Below are 20862 nucleotides of genomic sequence, written 5' to 3'. Positions count from 1 at the left end.
AGCTGTGGCCAATCAGCCATTTGGGGAGTAAGCCAGTGGATGGACGATTCTCTCTCTCTCTCTCTCTCCTTCTTTTTCTGTAACTCCTTCAAAATAAAATAAATAAATCTTTAAAAAATTATAAAAGTAGCAAAGTGCTAGACCATGCACACTGTTCATTATTAAATAACGTTAAAACTTTTTGTTTCCTTGTTTGTATGTTTTCCAATTTGGGAATGATATTTTAGAAAGAATGATCACTTCATTATCTAATAAATCTGGATGGAAGATGGAGTTGGGTAGAGCTATGGGGAAACTACACTAGAAGATATTGTCATAATTAAAGAGTGAGGTGAGCCTACTACACCTCAGAGCTGGCCCCAGCTTCTATCTTTTATAAAAAAAGTCATTCAGTTTATCATATTTTGGTTACAGCACCCCAAACAGATTAAGATAACATTCCATCCCCAGTCTATTTTAATCTCCTGGTAGGAGGCCAAGAAAAATCAGAATTGCTTCTGCCTAGTCATTAATGATACTGAAAGTCTTCGGGAATCATTCCTGTAACTATAGATGTGATACCCTGCTTTCCTCTAGCTCACATATTCCCTGAAACTTTCAATATTTCATGAATGGTGGATGTTCCTTCTTTCCTCATGCATCATTTCATTTCACTTGCAAATTTACTTTTTAAAATCCTTGGGAAGTTTTAATTCTACTGTGCATGCTCCTAAAAGGGTAGCAAATTAGTGTTAAAATGACTTCTAAGTAATTATAGTACTTATAAAAATGCAAACTTTAAAATGAATATATATCTGTTGAATAAATGTATTCATTACAATCTCTGAATACATTAGAATACATTTCTAAAGTAATTAAGCTTTCTCTAGGAGAGGGTCTATAATGAGAAGAGAAAGTATTTGCTTATTATCAAAATTTTAGCACACCTGTTAGATTCCTCTGAAGTATAAATAATCACATTTTAGAAGAGGAGAGAGGATGAGACATTTGTATGAAAGTATAGATAATACCTAATGATCTCTTCTTTATCTCAGCAGAAAGCAGGGTTTTTAATAAATGGCTAGCATAAGCTCCCCTAGAGGCTTGCTATCTTGAAGAATGGTTTTAAATCACTTTTTGCAATAAATTGTATGGGATGATTCTACATACTTTCTAGGCCTCTCCAAATGAGAGGCTTCAGGGAGAAAGAGAAACATTATAAATGTAATTTTCTAAAATGTATTTTCCCATCATTTTCTCGTCTTTAGAAGGAAAGAGTATAATGTGTACAGGGACAGCTTTTTCTCCATTTTTTATTAAACATTTATTGCAATTCAAAGGGAAATATTCACCACTGGGGTTTTTTACATCTTATATTGATGCTTGATTCTAAAACAAAATGGTCATTTTATGAATATTATATTAATCTTACTTGCTTCTGATTATATTTTATGTGAAATTTAAGTAAATTATTACCAATATTTGAGTGAATATAATTTCTCTGCACGTAATGTATGCCCAATAAGATTGAGAATCAAGTTCTAATTTTAATATTGGCTCAAAATAATGTAAATATAATTCAAAAGAACCTCATTAAAACAATGTTATTTTTATACCCAAAAGAGAAAATATAAGGCAAACAGGAGTTGGAAAATATAAACTGCTTAAAAGTGTGTACATGGAAATATACTATAAACAACATGACAAAATCAGGAAATATCTGCAACCTACATGACCCAGAGTAGTAACAATATTATTTAATTAAGTATCCTTACAGATTACAAGATAAAACAAACCCAAACTCCCATAAAGCATAAGCGAAAATATAAGAAATTTACGGTGCCAAATTTTAAAGGTGTAAGTGCCAATTTCAAATTTTTAAATGAATTAATAATAGAAACATAGTTCAAACAGGTGAAATATTTGCCTGATTATAAATTGGCAAAATGTAAGCCAACAGAGACTGGCATTGTGGTGCAGTGGGTTGTCCCACTTCCCATGCCAGCATCCCATATCAAAGTGCCAATTCAAGTCATTGCGCCTCTGATTCCAAATTAGCATCCTGAATGCACCTGAGAAGGCAGTGGATATGGCTCAAGTACTTGAGTCTGCCAAACACACAGGAAGCCCGGATGGAATTCCTGGCCTCTGGCTTCCACCTGGTCCAGCACTGGATGCTGTAGGCATTTGGGGAGTGAGCTAGCAGAATGATGTGAAGCTGTATGCTGTATCTCCCCCCCCCCTCTCTGTGTGTGTGTGTGTGCGTGTGTGTGTATGTGTCTCTCTGTCATTCTGCCTTTTACAAATGTAAGTATTTGAAAACCAAAACAATACACATGATAAACAGGGTTGGCTACTGTGATTTTAGTTTTTGAGGAGTGTGGTTGGGAGTCAATGCAAATACCGTGATTCTAAACTTGGTTTTTGACACAAATGGTTTTAACCTACTTTTACCATCTTAATCATGCAACCTAATCTATCAAACTCATTGAGAGTAAAACAAGGATAATAGTATGCCCTTCAAAGAGTGTTGTGAAAAGCAAAGTTGATAATGCACCATAAATGTTTATCATGGCATCTCTTCCTATGCCAATGTTATGAGATTGCTTAAAACTTGAAAAGAGGACATTTCTTCACTACACATTGAAATGTTGCCAAGCCTTCGATTTAACTAATTTACTTCTAATTATTTTTTTTAAAGAAGCAAAAATGAATGCTCAGAAGATTGTTAGGTACAAAGATACTCTACCTGGTCTATAACAATAAAAATATACAAGTATGTTATGTGTTAAACATTTTGGGATTGACAAAACAAATTATACTTTATCTGTTAAAATGATTTCCTATTTAGGTTAAAATAGTGCTAACCAAAAGACTGCAGGAGGCAAGCTAGATTATTTAGCTTTTGAATGGTGAGCATGCCCAAAGTCTGTTGAGTGGAACAAGATGTAGCCAATGATACAGAGAACAGTAAGTAAAGTCTAGAGATATGAAAATGCTCATAGCCTGAATGGGAAACTCAGACTTGTATCTTGAACTCAAGACTGCTTGGATATTAAGGGATATAGGCTGGAAAACCAGCAAGGGACAAAATTATGAGGGGATTTTATATCATATTAAGGAATTTGGACTTCATTCTTTGGACAGTAGAGAACTGTTGGAGATTTTAATCAGATTTTAAATGTAATGTAGCATGAATGATGTAGTCAGGTAAATAGTGAGGATTTGTAATTTACAGGTGAAAGAATATATAAGTAAGATCATCTGGTTATGAAGAGAATGAGAAGCAAGTGTCAAAGGACATTTGTCACAATGAAATTTCAGGATTTGGTAAACACTTATATTTCAGAAGTGACATGTCCATACTGGCTTTCAATGTTGTATGACATGTAAAAGGGAAGGAAATGATTCCAACTGGATTAAGATAAGTTTGAGATGCCTGTAGAGCTCAGGGAAGATGGTGGGAATAAAGATACAGTGATGAATCATTAACATTGTAGGGGATATGGGACTCCTGCCAAGAATCTACGGCATCTTTTCTGAAAAACAGAGAATATGATTCCATAACATCTAGTAACACACTCCAAAACAGTACATCTTAAAGTTTTTTTCTACATATAAAGAGTTCTGTTTAAATCTAAATGAAAGACCCTGGTGAACAAGACCCCAGCAGAAGGAACAGGCCATCAAGGAGAGAGGCGCCTTTCTCTGAAGGGAGGAAGGAACCTCCACTGTGACATGGCCTTGACTAAACAAGTTCAGAGTCGGTGAACTCAAGGGACTTCCATAGCCTAGACAGCTCATAGCAAGAGCCTCGGGTGATTGCTGACGTCATAAACAAGAGTGCCAATTGTTAAATCAACAACAGGAGTCACTGGGTACATGCTCCTCACGTAGGATCTCTGTCCTTAATGTGTTTTACTATGAAACTTAAACACACTACTAGTCGAACAATACCCTATACCTTGTGTGGTTGTGTGAATGCAGCCTGTTGAAATCCTTGCTTAGTATATACTAAGTTGATCTTCAGTATATGAAGGTAATTGAAAATGAAACTTGATAAAGGGTGGGATGGGAGAGGGAGAGGTGAGGGCCACGGGAGGGAGGGAGGTTGGGGGGGAAACCACAACAATACAAAAGTTGCACTTTGTAAATTCACATTTATGAAATAAAAAATAAAAAAAAAATAAAAAAAGTTCTGTTTAATAAAATTCTTCTTTATTTTCTTTTGAAATGTATAGTGTTCATCATGATGTTACATGTTAATGAAAAGAAAGCATTTCAATATCGGAATGGAATGTAAGTATGTCATTATTTTAAAGTAGATAACCTGTACTTTAAAAGTCTTAAAAAGAGTTCCTCAAGATGATCAAGTGTCAAATTAAATAATTCTCCACTTACTAGCTTGTTTTCACAGTATTTCTGCTACAAAACACTTCAAGTAAGTCAATTTTATATTTTTTTCAAGATATTTGAGCGTTTAAGAAAAGGATTTCCAACAATTACTGAAAAGTAAATTATTTCTGATTCATCCAAGGATTTATAAGCAAACCAACAAAATTCATGTGCAAGAAGATATGGTTAAGGTAAGTTGTTAACAAATATAATTTCTTTTAAAAATACAACTGAGTTACATTATGTTAATGTTTGCTATGATGTTTGTGAAAAAGCAAGAGAGAGAATATGGATTTTTTAGGTGGGGCTACTAGCAACAATTCAAAAATAAGTAACGATAAAAATAGATGCTGCTTCCATGGTAACATAAAAGAGTATCAATAAAATCATAAAGGTTAGATGTGAGAATTTGTTCTTCTTTAATATGAGCAAGACAAATATTTAAACACGTCCCTTGTATTAGCTAACCTGGAAACACTGAATAATATCAAAGCAGAAATCACAACACTATCATGAGGTTTATGTGATTGTTTGATTTTAATAATATAATTAGATTTAAAATAACAGAAGTGGAAATTCATTCTTTTCAGCTCAGCAGTACGAAGGTAAAGTTTACATTTTTATCTTGCCCTTGGCATTAGACATTCAATGGACATTTTATTTTTTACCTTTAGAAATCAAAAAAGAAATAATTGAGAACAGAAATGGAAATAGTAAGCAAAGAGAATAAATAATGTTTAATAAATCAATATATATTGGATATCTAGCACGTGTTATGCTTTCTGATAATTTTATAAATTTTATTGTCTTTAGAGAAAAAATGAGGGAAATCTATTTTATAGATAGTCAATTATTAAATTCTCAAAATATTAGGTAACTTATCTATAAGTTCTCCAATTGATCTGGTCAGAGTGATGCTGCAAAATGATATTCTCAAAAAAGTTTAATTTTCTGCATTTTAATTTGCTTAACTATGAATGTTGTACCCACATATAGAAAAAAAAGTGGGGTAAAAAGCACGAAATTTCTGCTGTAACCCAATCTTCTTCCCACATTTTTCCTCTCCAGAGGCAATTCCAAATAGATTGCTATGCATTTTTAACAGATTATACACCACTTATATAAATATTCACATATTATAGATGCTAGGTGTAGAAAATGGTTACATACACCACTGAAAGTAAGATGAACCCTATATTTTTTTCAATTGTTTTAACTGAAATTTTAACAGGGTACTTCTGGGTATTGGAAAACTTGTAAGTGAATAATGTATATTTTAATATTTATGAGCTATAGTCATTTAGACAAATATTGCACACAAATACTTATTCTTTTTACCATTGACTATAGTACTTCTTTCTTCACCTGTATTAGCATCACAGTTATATCAGAATTATGTTTCTTTATTGAATTCCGTATGTTATCATGGTATAGATTAGTTGGTTTCCTCTCATAATCTTGAAAGAGGCTATGACTGACACCTCTAAACATCTACCGCTTATCTACTGCAATGAACTGGGAAGAGCAACCATGGAGAGTGGGAGGCTAAGTATTCAGGGTTTTTTTTTTTTTTTTTGCCCTGGGCATTTTCTGGGCAGAGAGATGTAACAAGTCTCTCAAAAGCCTTTTGTTTTTCCCACTAAAAGAACAAACATGGTTATTTCCAGTCTTTCCTATCCCACTTGAATATGGACATGCCTTGAATGTGGACATGACCTTTGAGTCTCAGTTGCCCACTTCTGACCGGTTGATGATAAAAGTTAAGGACTGAAGAATGGAAAGATACAACATTTCTGATTGCTTGATGGAATCATCAAGGACCTAAATTATGTCAACAGCTAATTACCTTCAGGTTTTTTATTATGTGGGGAAGTTAAATTCTCATATATTTAGTGAAGTTTTTGACCATTTTCTGCTGGATTTATTGCTACTCCATTAGAATATCAGAGTAGAGGCCTCATATTCAGTGCGAATCAACATTATAATAATCTGGAAAAATTTTTAAGGCTTCCTTGTGATTCTGCCTGTGTTACTGCTTCTACCATGTTTTTCCACTCATATTTTTTCCATGCTGTAATTTATAAACTTGTTTAAATATTTTCTTGCTTGCCCTGAAACTTTAGAACACTAATTCAGATTTTAATTTTTAGGGGAGAAATTTAATCCTCTGTCTGAAATGTGGTAACAAAAGTCAACAGTGTTCATTTTATTCTCACCTTAAATTCTAGAAATGATACATGTATTTCTGTTTGGACTCTTGAAACATTCCACCATATCACACACAACTGATCATGTACTGGACAGAATTACTTTTGCAATCTCAGTTCACTACAGCCCAGAAATTCTGTCACTAAACAACAAATTCACTGCTGTGGTTATTTCCAGTTTCTTAGACAACCTGTCTACAGATGATGATTATCTTAAACTGTTGTATTGTTATGGTTTGCAGCAGGTTCAAATTCTACCGCTCAAAGTGTCCATGGAAACAGGATTATTCAAGTCCAAAGTCTCAAAGCCAAGGAGCCTTCACCTGGCTTATCTTACACAACCACATTCCAATGCTTAAAGACAGAACAAGATTTTTTGCTATGCACTGGTAAGTCTCTAATAATTAACTGCATTCATACACATAAAAAGTTGTCCTAGATATTTCATCAGTCATCAATGTATTTTAAATTTTTACTGAATTTCAAAAACTCATAGAAATCATGATATACATAATATAAAACATAATAAAATACACTTAAACACCACTGGAAAAACATCACAATTCTTCATGGATTTTTTTAAATACTATTCATTTCATAGCAGAAGAAAGTGTAGTCGTCACTATATATGTAAAATGAGTCTAAAATTTGTCTATCTTCATTAACTGTAAGGCCAGTGACATTTTTATTAAATTTACAGTACATTTGAGATTTGATGATTGTTTACAGCCCTTGCCTCTACTGTTGAGGAACAGTTTTGTTTTTTTTTTCTTATTACAAATGGTTGAATTTTTTACTTGAGGGAATGCTAATCTTTTGACTATAAAATAAACTGAAAGTATGTCATCATAAAAATTAAAAGAATAAAAATGGAAGGAGGAAGGAGGGCGGGAAAATATATGGGAGAGAGGGTAGGGTGGGAAGTATCACTAGGATCCTAAAGCTGTTTATATGAAATACATGGACTTTTTTCACCTTATATAAATTTTAAAACATTGTGAAAAGCCAAGTTGATTTTTTATTTGAATTCCCATTTTCTAAACTAATGTTTTATTGGTATTAGCTTGTGCTTATTGTGATAGTTTGAACAAAACTATTTTTCCCCAATATATGAACCTGATAAAAAAGAGTTTACCTGATTTCCTCCCATACCATGACAGTTGAATATGCCCACTTTTTCATTTTCTTTGCGGCCCATGTTGTCTAGACATTGATTGGTTTCAACATTTCTTATCTAAATATACATAAAAAAGGATAAAACACAAGTTATATAATTATTTAAGTCACAAAAATCTTTCTGATACTATGAAATTATGCAGGTTTGTTAGAACAGTTCTCAAAGAAAAATCTGTGGTTATTTTTTTTTTTCATTTTCTATATCCATTCTTGGACTTATATAAAATTCTAACTCCTACTAGAGCAAAACTGAACAGTGCTGGCATTGCCATTAGCAACTCATCAACAGGCATTTCTTGTTTGTAGCATAGTATCAGAGAAGAAAGCATTTTCATATTATGAATTAGAAATTCTTTACAAAAAGTATCTAAAAACTGGGGCAGTTCTCAAATTCCACAGTCCATTCTTTAACTTCTATGGTAATATAAGCAACTTAATAAAAATAAATTCATTAAGCATGCAAATTTATGTTTTTTAAAATTGCTTCATTAATAGATGCTTCATTCTGTGTATTAATAGAGATTAATTAGATTGTGTATTTCTTTGACTAAAACACATTCATACATCTTCTTTCATATACTAATGTCAACCTTAATGGAAAGTACTTGACTCTAAGAAAAGCTATTACAAGGCTAAATGGTGATTTCACATTATAAATTCCTCAAAAAAAGTTTAAATTTCCAACTGCAGACATAAAGTTCTTGGTATACACTCAAACATTGCATTAGTCCCATCATTAACATAAACTTAATACATATCTGAGCCAAGCATAATTAGAAAAGTCATTCACTGAGTTTAAAAATGCCCAAATTACTAACTTGAACAAAAAAAATGAGTAGAAAAAAAGTAAAAGAACTCATCTAATACACGGCATGACTCAGATTTTCCCCTTAGTCTGAACTCTATGTATTTATACTTGTCCATTTAGCTCCTGAAAAGTTCACATCTCTGATTCACATAAGGACATCCACAGTTTACTATTCACTCAGCAAAATTACTTGAATACATCAAGTTATCTATGCTTTAGGTATACGTATCTTGACCTAGGCAAATGACTAACATTAGTAACTTATTATATAAATATATATTTACAGAGGGTGCGTTAGGATAATACCTTGATGTAGTGAATAGCTCTACGTATGGTACACAATCTCATCGACTTACATATGTTAACTAATTTTAAATGATTTACATAAGATTCACCTTGTTAACTTGTATAAAAGGAAGACTTTTTGAAAATAACGCTTTTATCAATGATTCAGAATCCTAAAAATGTATAAACTAATGTAATATAATAATTAGAAAATTAAATATCTCAAATATGATTAATTTACATTTTCCATCAACATGAAACTCTCTGAGCTTTTTCTATTGACACATAATTATACATATTTGTGGGGTACAGTGTGATATTTCAATACTTGTATGTGTTGTGTGATGATCAATATTAATTAGCATATATATTACTTCAAACATTTATATTTCTTTGTGGTGAGAACATTAAAAATCCTCCCTTGGGGCAAACATTTAACTCAGCAATTAATACACTGGTGAAGTTGTTCATGTCCCATACTGGAGTGTCTGGGTCTCAACTCTGGCTCAGCTGTTGGTGCAGATACTGGGAAAGCACTGATAGTCCAGGTGACTGGGTTCCTGTCACCCATGTGGCAGATCTAGACCTAGATTGAAATCCTGACTCCTGATTTCAGCCAATTCTGTCGTTGGCTGCTGAAGGCATTTGGAGAATGAAATAGTAGATAGCAGTTCTGTATCTGTATATTTCTCTGCTTATCAATTTAATTACTTACTTTAAAATATTCTAGTTGTTTTGAAATATAGAATACTTTTTTTATCATACTGTGCAACAGTTAACCTACTTTGCATTAGAACACCAAAATTTGCTGGTCCTATCTAACTGTAACTTTGTATCCATTGACTCACCTCTCTCCATGTCCTATACTCTATTTTCCACCAACTGGAAAAATATTATTATTATTTATATAATATATTTATATAATATATTTATATATTATATATTTATATATAGAGATACACACACACTCACAGAATTTTTATCTTCTGGTGCACTTCCCAAATAGTTTCAATGGCTCAGGTGGGTAAAGCCAAATCCAGGAGCCTGGGACTCAATCTGGGACGCCTACATGTGTGGCAGGGACCCAAGTACTTGGAGCATTGTCCACTGATTTCCTAGGCACATTAGCAGGAAGCTGGATCAGAAGTGGAGCAGCTAGGACTCAAACTGGTGCTCATATGGGACGCTTGCATTGTGGTTTGTGCTACAATGCCAACCCTGGGAACCTCTGTTCTACTCTTATCTTCTATGATGTTGACTTTTTAGATTCCAGATATCAGTTACATTATGTATTTATTTTCTGTGTTTAGCTCATTTCACCTAACATAATGTCCCTAGTTTCTTCCATGTAACTGAAAATGATAGGATTTCAACATTATGAGTGAATAGTACATATATTTTTATTCTTTTATCTGATGAAGGACACTAAATATGGCTTAAACATCAGAGTACAGATGTCTCTTTGAAAGACTACTTTCATTTTCTGTGGATATATACCAATATGTACCCAGTAGTATGATTGCTAGATCATGTGGTAGCTCTACTTTTAATTTTTAAAGGTTATTAAACAATTATAAGGACTTTGAAATTTATACTTATGCACATATTTCTTAAAAGCAAAAAAATGAGAAAATGGAAATGAAAAAAATTTTGAATAGGCCCACATGTACTGAAGAAATTAAATTATTTTTTTCTTTTTTTTTCCTATTTCTGCTTTGCTATTGAAATTGATACTTTCACTTGTTTCATGGTGATGTTTATCATCCTTCTCCTATTAATGTATGACTTGCTTAAGTATTTCCCTTAGGGTCAGCCTAGTGATGATGAATTCTTTCAGTTTTTGTTGACAATAGAAGGTCTTTAGATATCCTTCATTTCTAATATATAGCTTAACTGGGTATAGCATTCTTGGCTGGCAAGTTTTTTCTTTCAGGATTTTGAATATTTCATCCCATTCTTTTCTTAACTCTAGAGTTTCAGTCAAGAATTCTGCTGTTAATCTCTTGGGCATCCATTTATAACTGATTTGACATTTCTGATGATTTAAGAATTATCCTTTGTCTTGTAATTTTCATTTCATTTTAATATTTCTTCAATAGATTTTTTTTGGTTGAAACTATTAGGGGTCTTTTGGGCTGTCTGGACATGGATGTCTTTATGTTTCTTAATATTTGGAAAATTTTCAGACATAATTCCATTGAACATGTTTTTCAATGACTTTTTCACTTCTCATATCCTTATTGAATACATGTAATTTTAATTTTTTCTCCTTTAATGGTGTCCCACAAATCTCAAAGTCTTCCTTCATTGTTTCACATTTTTTTCTTTTCCTTTTTTTTGGCTGGGTTATTTCAAAAGAACCATTTTAAATATCAGAAATGCATTCTTCTGTTCGCTAAATTCTATTTTTCAGGCCTCCAACTGTATTTTTATTTTCATATATGGAGTTACCGCCAACATTTCTGATTGGTTCATTTTTATGATCTCTGTCTCTTTGTGGAATTTCTCATTTATACAATGAATTGTCTTCCTAATTATACTGAATTATCTTTCTGTATTCTCTTGTATCCCACTGTTTCTATAAAATCATTATTTAGATTTCTTTGTCAGCAATTCCTCAATTTCCATTTCTTGGTAGTCTGTAGCTCAAAAGTTATTCTGCTTCTTTGATGATATCTTATCTTTTCCCCATTCTTGTGAGTCCTTTTGTTATGCATCTGGTGGGTCAACTGTTATATAAAGTTTATGGGATGATTATCATAGTAAAAAGGCTTCTCATGATGTTTTGGTTAGATATACTGAAGTACTTTTGGTTCCTGGTGGGCACTTTAGTGTAGTATGCATGTAGAGTTTCATCACTTGTAATTAACATTGATGCCTGCAGGTGTCTCAGTGGCAGAGCAGTAGAGATTGTGGGACCACGCTGACTGCTAGTTGGGATGCATGCAACTCCCTTGGTGTGAGGGTAGTCCTCTGGGTATGGTGCACCAGGCTGTAGGTATGAGGCTCCTGTCAGCGTCTGTGCATTGGATGAGTATGAAGCTATCTTTCTTGGCTTAGATAGATTTGGCACAGCATGCCGGGTGAAAGTTGGTGCAAGCCAGTTTATAAAGGAAGCATTGGTGCAAGGCAACACTGCTGTTTTCAGAAGAGGCAGCTGTCAGCGTCCACATGCTGTACAGGTACTTCATGTACAGCCTATGGAGGGCCAATTTGCTCAGGGAGGTCTTCCTGGGTCCTTACAGGGACAAGAACGGCTGCGTGGAAGTGTGCTGAGGGTCTGACAACAGGTATGGAGCTGTTTGCCAGCTTTCCTGGATCTCTGGGGGCTAAGCTGCTAAGGTCTGTTTGGTTACTTTCTGGGGCCAACGGTGCTTGGGTGGGGACATCTGACTACTTCAAGGGTAGCAGGAGGTTCTATAAGGCTGCCTAATTGTTTTCTTAAGTCCTTTTCAGGACTAGCCATTTATGGTGGGCTGCTCAGGTTCTTTCTAGGACTGAGGGAGCGTGGGTATGACCTCCTGCCTGGGTCACAGGATTGAGTCTATAAAGCTGCTCTGAACTGCTGGGATCAGTTCTTCACAGAACTCCAGATGGGTGGTGTCGTAAAAGGCTCCATTGCAGCAAGAGTCTAAGTTGAGGAGGTACAATATGGGTTGACTTTTTCTTCAAAGCAAGGCAATAGTGTGGTAACCTGGCAACTTCCCAATCTGAGCTTAAATGTGAAGGCCACAGTTCTCCAGTGATAAGTGCCTCAGATGTCTATGACACACATGGGGACATTTGGGGACATACTACTTACACTTTCCTCTACCAAGTGAAGTCCCTCTTGGTTCAGGGTTGATCTCATAGATGGAACTGCAGATGCTTTGTGCTTAGTTCCCTTCTGTATAAAGCCATTTATTTATATTGTGCTTTTCCCTGCTCTGCAATATCTCATTCTGTGCTTATTTTATGCCCCATCCTCCACACTCTGTTGCCAGAGGTTGTGCAAAGGGTGGAGGGGGCAATCATTTGGATGCCTAATTAACATGGTTCACAGGCTAAGTCCATGGGTACTTGCCTGGAGGAAAGTGCTGTGATGCTCCTCCCTGCACTGGGTTTCACTGTGGCGGGCCTGGTATGGGAAATGGTACTAAGACTTGGACTTAATTCCCTCTCTCTCTGCCAAGTGGGAAACAAATGTCTCCCTGCTATCTTGCTTGGAGTTTAAGGATAAGTGACAAGGGCAACTCTTCTCTTCTAGCCATCTTCAGTGTGCCTTCTATTATTACTATACTGAAACCTGACATTGTGGTTTCTCACCTAGCTTCCCCAGCTCTTGTACAGGTAGACTGATACTAAAATTTGGTGTCTGGTGAGCCAGTGGGTGGATGATCTTAGTACCATCTTTATTTCACATTTAGATGTAAGCCATGCAATCTGATTTTAAAAACCTCTGCTAGGTGCATGGTACATGTAGTAAGTTAATAATTACAGGGGTTTCAGGCTGAGCCATTTGTCAAGTTTTTCCTCTGAGCAACAGAAAATTGAAGGCACACTCATCCCAGAACATACCTTGACAGTGACATTTTAAGGGGACAAATTATAGATGCAGGTCATTCTGCTTTATGACAAATTCAGAATAGAATTAAAGAATGCCTTCAAAATATTTTGCCCTCAGTAACAACATATTATGAATCTATTGTATATAATAGATATACTTTATTTTTTGGTATGTGACATTTTTATAAATTCATTCCTTCATTCAAAAAACATTATTGAGAGAAAATATTTCTATGTCAAGGACTATTTGATGTGCAGAGGATATTGAAATGAAAAACAGACATAATTACTTCCATAATGGAGTTTACATTTTGGTAGGGAAAAGTACAATAAACAGATAAGTTTTTAAGACTTCAGAAAATCAAGAAGCTCTATGAAGAAATATGAAGCACCATAAGGTTAGAGGAAGTGATAGACATTATTTTAGCAAAGCCATCAGGAAAGGCTACTCTGAGAAGCTATGTGAAAAGACACCTTAATTCATGGAGAGGACAGTAATAGTTCCATCCATAGGAGAGCATCTAGGGAGGGAAAGAGCAAATAGAAGCCATTTACTTCTGGAGAATTCTGAGAAATAATAGGCTACCAATGTGGACGGGTGCTCAAACAAAGAATAAATTAGAGTATCCAAGACTACATAATATAAGAAATGACAAGCTTTGAATTTAAGTATAGAGTATAATAAGAGGATATTCTGTCTGTTGTGTAGAAAATCAATTAAGAGGATACCAAGACTGGCAGCTGGAAAACAGGTAAGAGAGGATGTTGCTTGTAATGCAAGGATAAAAATGAGGCTGCAGTGGTAGATTTGGGATAAGTTTTTAATGTGTAGTCATGGAACTTACAATTGGATTAGATCTAAGCCTTGAAAAAAGGACATCAATCAAATAGCATGGCCAAGTTTTTAGACCTGAGAAAATGGGCAAATGATGTTTCCATTTATTGGAAACAATATTCTGAGTTCTTATATGTTGATAACTACTTCTGAGGCCTTTATACTTAAAAATCATTTGGGTAGATCTGAAGTCCTTGGCTCACAATATGTTTTCCTGAGTGTCTTTAAAATGTTATTCTATTTTTTTTCTAGCATAAGAGGTTTCACTTGAAAATTCTGGTGGGAGCTTCTTTTTTCCTCTATGTTAGTAAAAAATATCTACTTACCGGGGTGCCAAGTTGATTTTCTTTTCTTTAAAATCAAACAGATTTGCCACAAGAAATTCTGATTTTGTTCACTAAGGATCATGCTTCCAGAAGTACATGCTCATTGTCTACACAGACTTTCAATTTTACTTTCAGAAAAGTTGCCTTGAATCAGTTATAGGATGTTCATTTTGTCTCATTGCTTTGAGCATTCTTTTTAAGAAATTCCATTAGTTTGGACCTCTTTGACATATGTCACTTTGATTGAATAATTTTCTTTTTTTTTTTGTTTATAAAATTCCTGTTTTTCGTTTTCTCCTCTAAAACACTTGGGCATTTTCTTTTGGCATTATATATTATGTGTTCTTCCAAGTTTAGCTTTCATTCTAAATGCTTTGCTATTGATTTTCTAATTCTTTATTCTAGGACCTCATTTATGAGTTTTTCTAAATCTGACATATGTTGCTATTTTTTGTATCCCATCATTTAAAGCATTCAGTATAGCCTCTTTTGAAATGTTGGTGTCAACTTTCCTCTGTCACATGAGCATGAAGTACTGATGTTTTTGCACTGTTTACAGACATTGTCTACATTGTCTACTCTTTATAATCTATGGTCTTATAGCATCCGTCTTTTTTTGTATTATTCTTTTCTTTTTTTTCCTTTTTTGCCATGAAAGCAATTTTCTTGAACTTTGAAGAAGAAGGATTTGATCAGGAAACCATTTCTAACTTCACCAGTCTAGAATTCAGTTTCCTGTACCTTTTTGAAGTGTTATAAAAATACCCTTTTATCTTTTGAGATCTTCTGGCTCTATGTACCTCTCTCCTTTTTATCTGTACTTCTCATTTCATTTGCCATTGTCCCTTCCCCTGCAATTTGGGCTTATTCTGTGAAGTTCTACTAAGAAGAAGCTTCTGATGCTATGTTTAAAGAATTGATAAGTTGCAAAGTGTTCAGGTTCTACAGATATCAGAGTGGAGGATTTTTAGTTACTTACCAAAAAAATCTTAATTTAAGTTACTCTTATCAAATTAGCCACAAAATATTTCTCATATGTATCTATTGAAAATTTTGGTAATGCCCTGGACTTATTTCTATCAAAAACCTCATTGCATTTCTTTGTTTCCTTCCTCCTGCAAAATTCAGTACCATGGGCATTATGAAATTGTCAAGTCATATTTTAGAGTTTGTGAGAATACCTTGAAACTAACTTTATTGTCAAAATTATCTGTCAGTTCTTGGCTTTACTAACGTACTTGTTCTTTCTGCTTTGATGGGGGAATTAAAAGATATTCACATACAAAAATAATATTGCTTCAAGATTTTTTTCAGAATTATAGAATAGATTTCCTTTGGAGATTGCATAAAAATAAGCCTTTCCTATATTTGAATATTATAACTATCCCGCATTTAATATGGTTTCATAGTTTCTGGATATGTAATATTACTTGTCTCACAGGATTTAGCAGATATAAAGAGGATATGATATAGGAAATCAAATAAAGTCAGATACAACTAGCTGGACATGGAATCTGGGAAAACAGCAATAGATAGGAGTCTGTGATTTGGAAACTTGTCAAAATGAAAAACGACTACCAGTTATTATTTTTTTTATCATATGTGCCTACCTATCACTTTCATTTTACAAATGAAAGTATTAACATATAGTGAGGTAAGTAGTTTGGCCAAATACTGAATGCAAATTTATCTCAGTGATTCCAGGAATGGAGGCAGATTTTATTATAAAGGAGGGCTGGATGGAATAAGTGGAGACTGAATTTTAGTTGAACAGACATAGTGTGAGGAAACATTGACAATAGGGATAACACATGGAACATTTATGAAAGCATTCTAGCATCAAATATTGGGAACCAGGTCAAGAAGACTCAAAGCAAAATGCTCTTCATGCTGAGGGACAGCCTATTGAATTGAGGTCATGCAAATAATTTCACAATATAATCAGATTTCCTGATATACAAGTATGGTAGAGCAAAGAGTGTAAGGAATTCAGAATTAGCCAAGGTGTCCATCAACAGAATAATGGACAGAGAAAAGGTGGGATATATACACATACATATAGTATTCTATCTAAACACTATTCAGCCATTAATGGGAAGAAATTCTGTCTTTGCAGCAAAATCAATGAAGCTGGAGGCCATTATGTTAAGTGAAATAAGCCATACATGAAAACAGAAATAATTCATGTTCTTTCTCATGAGGAAGTTAAAAGAAACTGCTGGTAGTGATAGAGGAAGGATAGAGGGGATTGGACAACAAGTACAAAATCAAAGTTAAAGGTATATACATATTTTGAAAACAGGAAACATAAAAACATACAAAAATAAAAGAAAACAGGAACACCAAGGTTCCGGTAAGGAGGGGAAGGTGTCTATTGTCTTAATTTAATAAGTATACTTTGCATACATGAATTTAAATGTCAATCTGCATTCCAAAAATATATACAATAGTTGTTGTTCTTCAAAATTATGCTTTAAAAAAGTAAATGGAAAGTAACTAGCATGCAAAATTCATTCTAAAAATAAGACTGTCTAAACTGAAACTAGAATTATTTTTGCTTTAATTATACTAACATGTTTATCTTCTAACAGCACACTGTTACTTATCATCATTACTGAATATATGTCAGCCTCATTCAGTGTATCTTTATTTTATAAAGAAGGAAACAAGCAGATTTTCAGAAAATTATAGAATTTAATGTTTCTATTGTCTTAATATAATTCCATTGGAGGATATCTGTTTAAGTGCATTACCTGTTTCCCAAATTATGAATTAACCAGACGGATGAGGGCAAAATTCTATGTAGTTAAGAAATCCAAGCTGGCATGATTTATACAGACACAGCCTAAAATACTCTTAATTAATGATTGTGAGGGTTTAAAATTCTTGCTATGTGATACCTTAACTCTGCCTTATATTAAGAAACAAAGAACACCAAAATAAACTATTTCATTTGTTTTGGAGGATAATAACAGCAACAACAAAAATTCAGAACTAATTCAGGAAATTCCAAACTGGTGCATGATTTGCTGCAATTGTTTGTTCCAAACATTTGTATATATTTGAGCAATGAAAGTAGAATGAGTTCTAGTCTAATTATCAGCAATATGCAATAAAATGCATACTTACAGATAATAAAATGGCTAATTCTGTTTATAGTTAAGTTACCCAGCTCAACATTCTTTTTTAAAAGATTTATTTATTTAGTTGAAAGGCAAAGATGGGGGGGGGGGGAGAGAGAGAGAGAGAGAGACAAAATATTCCATCTGCTGGTTCATGTCCCAAATGACCACAATGGCTGGTGCTGTGCTGATGTGGAGCCAGGAACCAGGAGCTTTTTTTTTTTTTTTTTTTAATTTTTTTTTTTTTTTATTTTTTGACAGGCAGAGTGGACAGTGAGAGAGAGAGATAGAGAGAAAGGTCTTCCTTTGCCATTGGTTCACCTTTCAATTGCCGCCGCGGCCGGCGTGCTGCGGCTGGCGCACCACGCTGATCCGATGGCAGGAGCCAGGTGCTTCTCCTGGTCTCCCATGGGGTGCAGGGCCCAAGCACTTGGGCCATCCTCCACTGCACTCCCTGGCCACAGCAGAGAGCTGGCCTGGAAGAGGGGCAACCGGGACAGGATCGGTGCCCCGACCAGGACTAGAACCCAGTGTGCCGGCGCCGCAAGGTGGAGGATTAGCCTAGTGAGCCGTGGCGCCAGCCAGGAACCAGGAGCTTTCTACCAGGTCTCCCATGTGGGCACAGGAGCCCATGCACTTGGACCACCTTCCATTACTTTCCCAAGTGCATTAGCTGGGAGCTGGATTGGAAGTAGAGCACCTGGGACTCAAACCTGCACCCATATGAAATGCTAGCACCACAGGCAAAGGCTTAGCCTTCTATGCCACGGTGCAAGTCCCCCTCTCCAGCGATCCTTTAAGGTTAGCATTCGAAGAAGAGTGACATATTCTGCTTACAGGTATGCATATTCGGTTATCCTGAGATGAGAATTAGATACTTGGTCCCCAAGAGTTTTAGAAATAAAATCAGGGGGCAATGGGCATGTTCTCATTTGTGTAAGTCACCTAAAATGAGGCTTCCTGACTGGTTATCCTATTAAAGGGTCAAGAATACTGTGCATCTATAAATAAATCTCCCGATACCAATAAGAAGGGTAAACCTTTAAGCGTTTTAGCATCTGCATCTGGCAGTAACTGATTTTACCCTTAATCCCTGCAGGCTAATAGCTTCACAGATGTCTATATTTAGTTACTTAAAATTTCTCTTCAGCAATATTTAAGGAATACAATACCAGTATGTGCAAGGGCCTTGACTAGTTGCTATGGTTAAAAGATCCAAGAGGAAAAAGAAGTGCTGAGGTCAAGCACGGAGCTCAAATGCACAGAATAATGTCAAAACATCTTCAAAGCAACTTGCAAATGCAAATTTTAAGCCCCAAGAGTTAAGTCCAGAAATCTTTTTGCTTTTGCCCTCCGCTATTATTGTATTCTATATAACTCAATATATATATATATATATATATATATATATATATATATACATATATATATATATCTTTGCCTTTCAACTAAATAAATACATTTTTATAAAAAAGATTTTTATATGTATATATTTTACCTCATAGATTGCCAGCCTCTCAGCCCAAAAATTTGGGCTAAGGTACTTTATTTTAAAAAGGCTTTATTTTTCAGTGTTTTACTTGAATTACTGTTTATCTTTATAAGATCAGAATCTGGCATGTTAAATCTACATAAGCTAAAGGGCTAGTTAAGAGGGAATTTAATGCTGCAAAGAGCTCAACTTCCTTATTCCATTATGATTTGCTTATTGAGTCTAAAAGGCACATGCATCATTAAGTTACTTAAAGGTTTTAGTTCAAAGCAATTGCACAGCTTTTAACTTCCCATTGGAAATTTCATTAACTCATGTGCTGGATAAAGTAATATTTCAATGATGTGAGCAAGAAGAAAACATAAGAAATTAAGATGCAACTATTTGATATCACTAACTTTACTGAAGACTATTTTTTGGACAATATACTATTATAAAGAAACAGACTACATATTTGCCAACATAGCAAGAAAAGTTATAATGAGAAACTAATAGAAATATGTTTATATTCACCAATACACAATGATATTAATATACAGACTTTGAAAACCAGCTAAGTGTAAAAATATATAAATTGTTAAATCTTAATAATTTCACTTGAAACTAAGTGAGAAGTACACATAAATACACAACAAAGAACTAATTTTGTTATTTTGATGACAAGTAGCTTGAATGCTTAAAGTACTTTCATACTTTAACTATTTATGGAATGCATTTCTATGTACTGTTTAAGAAAATATGACTTTTCACATTCTGCCAATAATTTAATGATAGGCAGCAAGAAGGAAAAAAAGCTTTAACTAAATAATTATTGTCGATTAACGGTTCATCCCTAATTTATTATCGAAATAGGCATCTTAAATTATGTATACATGGCTATGCAAAATTGAATTGAGAACTAGTGCTTGGTGAATTTGTCCTTCTGTTTCCATGGAAACCGATGCTGGGTTGCATTTCTTTAAAGCTGGTTTTAAAGTGGAAAACTACAGTATATTAATATTCCACAAAACTCCAAACTTAATATATTTCACAAATTTTAAACTTTATTTGGTTTTCAAAACAGCAGTTTCTAGCATGCCACAAAGGTCATAAAACTTATTTTTACTGAATAGCTGTATCCGTTTTATTGTCTCTAGCTATCCCTCCCCCTCATTTTAGTAGAATGACTTAAGAATAAAGGTTTCTTTTTTTTTTTTTTTTTTGACTTGGCATTGTATCCTTAGCATACAGCAAATGTTCTAGCCTAAACTCTTATTTAATAAAAGTATTCTGAATGAATAAAAATAACAAAATAGGCTATTTCTCTCCTTCCTGTTACAATGAGTATCAGAATACAGTTAGATAGAAGGAGTAAGTTTTAATGTTCTGCAGCACAGTGGTGTAACTATGATCCATAATAACCTATTATATGATTTATGAATACAGAGAGGGAGGAACTGTAAGGCTCCAAACACAAAGCAACACCAATAGAGGGAAATGTTAATGACCCTTATTTGATTGGTACACATTACATATATTCATTGAAATATGCTGTATCTCCATAAATATGTGCAATTATTGTTAACTCTAAGGTTTTCCAAATAAGGTTTAAGGAGTTGGAAATGCTAAATAATATCACACAGTACCCCATAAAATGTACAATAAAATAATAATTTAAAAATAAATTTAAAGATGTAAACTTCAATAGTTAAT

General features: G+C 34.1%; 1 protein-coding gene across 2 annotated transcripts in view; it reads right to left on the bottom strand.

The window, feature by feature from the left end:
• GALNT13 (polypeptide N-acetylgalactosaminyltransferase 13) overlaps nucleotides 1-20862 on the bottom strand; it is a 489696-nt gene that overhangs the window by 20006 nt on the left and 448828 nt on the right. For both annotated transcript variants that reach the window (XM_062199758.1, XM_062199766.1), the window contains exon 9: nucleotides 7717-7815. In XM_062199758.1, coding sequence (XP_062055742.1) covers nucleotides 7717-7815 — 99 coding nt within the window. The remainder of the gene's footprint in view (nucleotides 1-7716; nucleotides 7816-20862) is intronic.

The sequence above is a fragment of the Lepus europaeus genome, chromosome 1 (assembly GCF_033115175.1).
Source record: "Lepus europaeus isolate LE1 chromosome 1, mLepTim1.pri, whole genome shotgun sequence".
NCBI lineage: Eukaryota > Metazoa > Chordata > Mammalia > Lagomorpha > Leporidae > Lepus > Lepus europaeus.
This window is presented reverse-complemented; position numbering and strand designations above follow the sequence as displayed.